Here is a 6000-nt window from a genome sequence, read left to right as displayed (position 1 = left end):
ACAGCTATTCACCTTACAAATTTGTGGAAAAACCCTTCTTTTGAAGGTGCTGAATTTCTCTGAGGTAGAATGCATATTCTTGTATGTTACTGTAACTATTATGCTGAGGAGTCTGAGTGACAAAGCTAGGAGCAACGTCTCCTTGCTTATTGTCTTTGTCATTCTGCTTGTGTGTCATCCCACTGAAGTGCACCTGAAACAAAAGATGCATGAAATTGCATGTAGAATCACTCTTTGAAAATCACAGCAAGTTCTATGTAGTTAAAACCAGCAGTGTCCAAGCTCTGCTCCGTGGACTTCTGGTGGCTACCAAGCTCATCATAAGTGGTCTGACACATCTGGCTCATCCATGGACCCGTGGCAGATGATAGAATGCCTAGTGTTTGCATGAGTAGGATAGAGCAAAGTGGTGCTACAGGGTCAATGCTAGTCCACAGCCTGCTTGGGAACTGTAGCCCGAGTGCTTCTGTATGCTGATCTCTGGAAATACAACTGCAGTGTGGTAGGGAGTGTATGTGCAGAACCAAGTGAGTTGAGAATACATCTGTTCGTATAACTCTACTTAACCAGGGGTGATTTAGCGCTTCTACTTAGTGATGCTCTGGGATACAAAATTATAAAATATGGGCCTTTTTTGAAAAACAAATTTAATGACTGAGGAAGATATCTGAAGCAATCTATTTCCAGGAAAGACAAAATGTTGTTGTTGCTTTTCCAAATTCTGATGGTTACCCTGGATTTGTGGGAGATATTGAGGGGAGGACAAACTGTGCTAGACCAAGAGTTATGTTAGGAAAAGTCTGGAGAGTCTTGTGCTACTTGAGTTACAATGATAACTGTTTTCAGTAAAATAAGGGTTGCTGCATAGTATTAAACTGTGCTGGCAGAATGGCTTGCTGATATCCTGATCTGTTGAGCAAGAATCATTTACACTATGTGCTCTTAGAGATATTGCTGTTGCCCTGCATAACTGAAAACGGCTGTTTGTGTGTTAGCCTTCCCGGTGGGCCTCCTGGATCGCAGCATTTTATGGCTCAGTCTAGTGAAGTCCTTTCAGTCATCTAGATGCTGCTCCTCCCATGTAGACGTAGGGATGGCACTGTAAGGGTCCATGATGACTTTTGCACAGCGAATAATCATCACAATCAAGAAGAGGCAGAGGAAGACAAAACATGCTAATGTCAGTCCCTTGTCCACATCAACGTACACAGGCTCCGGGGTTGGTCCCTCCATTGCTTATGCCGCTCTTCATCTGGGTTTAGATTTACTCCTAACATCATCAACCACCTGCAAAACAAACACAGCATCAGACACAAGTGATTGCTCCTGAGTATGGGGAAACTCGGGGGTAGAACTGGAAACAGAAAATCTGTGATATATTCTTGTAGGGAAATAAACCTGCTGGAAATGTCATAGCTTGGGTAACTGAGAGCTGTGAAGAGGAGAAACCTCATCTCCACCTTAATTTAGCCCGTTAATGTTTCTTGCTAAAATATTAGATAATAAAAAGAGGTGTTAACAAAGAAAAGAGAAGCAGTGGTGAATGAACACTATGCACTTGAAATATCACCTCTTAAAAGAGGCACAGACACCGTTCTTGTCTCAGCATTTCCCAATCATAAAAATATTTCCTCTCCTCTGCTAGTCTGAAAGAGCAGACAAATGGCAGAGCAGACTGTTTCTATCCCAATTTTCCTCTCTGTCCAAACATTCCCTGTCTCTCACTGGCACAAAGCAAAGTGAAAATTATGCATACTTATTTTCCATAATATTTAATCTCTGGTACTCATAGGTTCTCCAGGCAATAGAAGATTTTTAGGAGCAATATAATTTTTACATGGGTGTTTTATCACCCAGAGCGGTACAGGGGATTATGTGATTAGTACAAGGATTATTTTATTTGATGCAGATGTCAGCATAGCTGAAGGTCTCTTCTGACCTCATCATCTGAATCCGTGAACAAAATGGCTTCAGCAGAGATTGTCTTGCTTCTGCCTCTGCAAATTTGTCCCCATTAGCTGCTAACAAAAATTGCTTTGTATGATGATGCTGAAGGAAAGGAAGTGACCTGAGTCATGGAATTAAGTCACTGCCCAGGGATGGGGGAAACTTTTCCTGACATCCACCTTTTGGTCAAGGTGGGATGTAGAAGTGTTGAGGGTTACCACTGTAAAAGAGCAGGAATATGGAATGCCTCTTTAAAACAAGCAACAACAAAAAACCTCATTCACATCAATGCAACAAGTAATCTGAGAATCAATCCCTGCTTCATTTGGAGAACAGAGATGGGAAAGAGAAGATAGTGAACTACAGGGAGAATTGGGTGAAACTTAGGTATCAAATGGTCCAGTTGCTCTCTATAACTACATTAATGCAGTGAGGAAATCCCAGGTACAGGTTTTACCTACGCAGCCAAGTTTGCCTGGTTTACGTTTCCAGTGAGCTGCTGCTGCTGGCAGGGCTATTTCAGTAGTGGTTCACATCTGGCTGGAGCATGATGTTCTTGCAGCATCGTGCTGTGCCAGCTGTGAGCGGGTGTCCCAGTGACTCCCGAGCTCTTATGCCCTGAGAATTTTTCTCAGGGTGAACTGAGGATCTTTTATTTTAAAAGTTCACAGTTCCTTCTCTATCTCATAATTCACTCCTTTTCAAGTTGTTTTCCAATTTCACCACCTCCTAGATCCTACAAGGCAAGTATAAATCAGCTGGGCCCTCTAGTCTATTTTAAGCACAAGGACAGCAGATTTTTTTAATTTCCTGAAAGCACAGAAATTACTGCAGCAGGGAGATGAAAGAGAAGCTGATGGCAGAAAGTGAATGAAACCAAGCAGACATTGCATGTATTTACCAGTGAGATCCTTGGATGGACCAGCAAGTTTGGGCTCATGAAGAAATCACTGAGGTGTGGGGTCAGACTTGCTCACCTGGCCTGATCAAAGGTGTATTATTCCCAGAAAAGACTATTACCACTCTGTTTCACCAGCCAAGAGATTTTACATTACAGTTTATAACTTCATTTGGTCCAAAAGACTCAAGTGGAGACCGAGTATTAATTGTGGATACTTATTTTTTTGTGGAGCAGAATTAAAAAAAGTTATCAAAACTACTAATGCAGCCCAGTCCTTCCTGAAGTACTCTTGTGAAGGTCCAACAAGGGTGGATTTGATTTTTTTTTTTTTTTCCCCTCCTGATATTCTGGCTATTGTACCATGTGGTGTTATTCCACACTAAATTACCTCCTGCAGAATATCAGAACTACCTGGTAATTTCTACTAGTACTGATCTTTGAAAAACTGCATTTTCAATCAAATGTACTTTCTTCTAAAAGATGAATCGTTTACTTGGAAAATGATCTGAGATTTCACGTAGAGGTCCTTGGAGATTTTCCTCTTCAAAATGGCATCACACAATCTCGTGGGAGTTGTGGTTCAAGTGCTGCGCCTTTCTACTTGCCTCTGCCCACAGGGCTGTGGATGGATGATGTTTCCTATGAAACACCTGAGCTGTCATGCAGCCCCCTCTCCTGCTGGAAGGGAAAAGCATGTTATGGAAAGGATACGGCAGGCAGAAAGCTTTACCCAGAGAGCACAGAGACGGCGTACGGCATCTGAGCTGTAGATGACACAGGAAATCACAGTGACAGCTTGAATATAATGGTTTCAGGTTTCGGTTGATCTGTTTTGCCAAAAAGCATTTTCAGTGGGAATACAAATATTTTTTCCAAAAAGATGTATTCCTGAGGTTGTACAAATCGTACAACTCCTTCTGCTCTCCCCATAAACTTGGTAACATTTCTATGCTGTGACTACCATTCTGCGTTAAGTCATTAGTGAAGGAGAATGTATTTCTTGGGGCTGGCCAGAAGGGCCTGGCTTTCCAAGTTGCTCTCCTCGCTCACAGCTTGACTGCTTACCTGAATCCATCTGTGCATCAGCATCGTCAGAGGGGGAAACATCCTCTGCGGATCCAGCTTGTCAGAGCCGCACCAACATAATGCTCGTGCTCATCTGAGTTGCGTGGTGGATTAGGTGTCAGAAGGCATTTGGTGGTGTTCTGCGCTGTTAGTTATTGCAATTGGATTTCAGTGGGCTTGGCCATGCAGAGACAGTTATGGGCACTGAATAGATCTAGGTGCTGGAAGGGGGCTGTGTCTGAGGCAGTTGTCTCCAGATTAATTTATTATTGCTGGAACATATTGCTGTTCTCGATTAGGCATCTGCAGACCAGCAAGAGATGGTCCCCAGATGTGAAAGGAGTTACTTGCACGTGTTCACCAGGGCTGGTTCCTCCTGAGAAAGTTCACCTCCCTGGTTTTATCATGGACATGCTGTTTGATTATTATTTCCTAAAAACCCTTTAGCACCGCTGCAGGTAGGGAACTGCCTGTGGATACACCAGCGCACAGGGAGGGAACAAGCTTGTTCCCGTGTGAATATCCAACGTGCCTCCTGTCTCCCTGCACAGACAGCTGCGGCTGCTGCGTGGCAATGATGTGCTTACATACATGAGCGAGGGTACAGCAGCTACGTGCCACTCCTGGCTGTCTGCCAGGTACTTGTGGTCTTCTATCTCTGTATTAGGTGAACAACTTGTTCTGCTTGTTTTCCAGTTCCTTGGCCAGTGCCTCAGCCTTCCCTTTCATCCCCTTGGTGCCCAGCGGTACAGCCAGGCTTGGAGGGGGTATGGAAGTGTCTTACAGGTTGAAGCAGAGTTGGTCCATGCTGGAGGAGGCCCTGCCTGCACGCCCTACCCTCTATCTCAGCCACGAGGGGGATGTGCTGTGTGCGTTAGCAGAACGGTTTTGCAGGTCCCAGCCTGGCTTGTGAAATCCATCATTGAAACTAACTCTCGCTCTGGCTACAGACTGGTTGGCTGGGTGCTTTGCTCTTATTTACCAGCACAGCTGATGTTGACAGCATATGGGGGGAAAAAAGATTAGCAAAAACAATTATAAAGGTTCACACTTGAATGATTAAGTTTTCTCTGAATAGCTGAATTGTAGAAAATTACTTTATTCCAGCTTGTCAGCACCCAGCTGTAGAATGATATTTTTTTTAATTTCTTCAGATTTGTTGAAAGCATAATTTGGTTTAAACAAAGCCAACAGATGAAGAAGGGCAATCTCTGGTTCAGATTATTAAGCAGTTTAGCAGTCTTATGAGTGTATGCTCTTCTGTAAATCCCCAGGTGCTTCAATACAGTCTCTCCCCCTCTAATGTCTCCCAGAATAGATGGGCACCACAGGCAGCCTCTTCAAGAGGGCTGTGGGACTCTCCGCTTCTCTGCATCTAGACAGGGATGGAGCTGGGCTGGCTTGCGGTGGGCAGTGTAATTCAGTACCAGAAGTGACACTCTGCACTTGGCTCCCTGTGAATTGCGAAGGAACAGGCAGCAGTTGTATCTCTCCAGGAGGTCAGCATCATCTAGTTTTGATGCCCTGGTCCCCCTGGCTTGTTCTTGTCTGAACATTCCTGCAGTTAAGAAACCCGGCAGCCTGGCAGTCATGTGCAACAACAGTCAGGGACCAGGGCCTGGGGATAAAGAACTTGGGTACCTCAGCAAAGAATCCATCCTGAGCATTTGGTCTTTCCACTGCTGTTTGCTTTGTGTTTCCCAGTGCTCTTTTCATGACGGATTGCCACAGAAGAGAGGATATATTCATTTTTTATGACCTTATGTACACAAGCAGATAGAGATATATTGGCATCCTCTTTAGTATACCAGCTCTGTTAGAAACCATATAATGCTTGTGCTCATAGGAGTGGCTGGATTTCACAATCATTCTTATCTATGCAAGATACTTTAAAATACATGTGGTTTTTTTTTCCAAACCTGACAATCTTGGCACTGTCACTTTAAATATAAGGCAATAATGTACCATATATATTGCAGAGAGTTGATCTAAACCATACCAGTTCCTATGCTCATTAATCATCTTTCCACTCATCTCAACTCATAGGATATATTTCAAAATATTATTTTTTTTCTTCTGTACTCCTT

At 43.6% G+C, this 6000-nt stretch overlaps 1 protein-coding gene across 1 annotated transcript in view; it reads right to left on the bottom strand.

The window, feature by feature from the left end:
• Window positions 1-330: 330 nt before the first annotated feature.
• CTXND1 (cortexin domain containing 1) overlaps window positions 331-6000 on the bottom strand; it is a 34651-nt gene continuing 28981 nt past the window's right edge. Inside the window, exon 4 of the mRNA XM_087744023.1 lies at window positions 331-1287. Within this exon, the coding sequence (XP_087600149.1) occupies window positions 1054-1233 (180 nt within the window). The 5' untranslated portion in view covers window positions 1234-1287 and the 3' untranslated portion in view covers window positions 331-1053. The remainder of the gene's footprint in view (window positions 1288-6000) is intronic.

This window comes from Nipponia nippon, unplaced genomic scaffold (genome assembly GCF_047370975.1).
Source record: "Nipponia nippon isolate SJK-2023a ecotype South Korea unplaced genomic scaffold, ASM4737097v1 scaffold_9, whole genome shotgun sequence".
Lineage (NCBI taxonomy): Eukaryota > Metazoa > Chordata > Aves > Pelecaniformes > Threskiornithidae > Nipponia > Nipponia nippon.
This window is presented reverse-complemented; position numbering and strand designations above follow the sequence as displayed.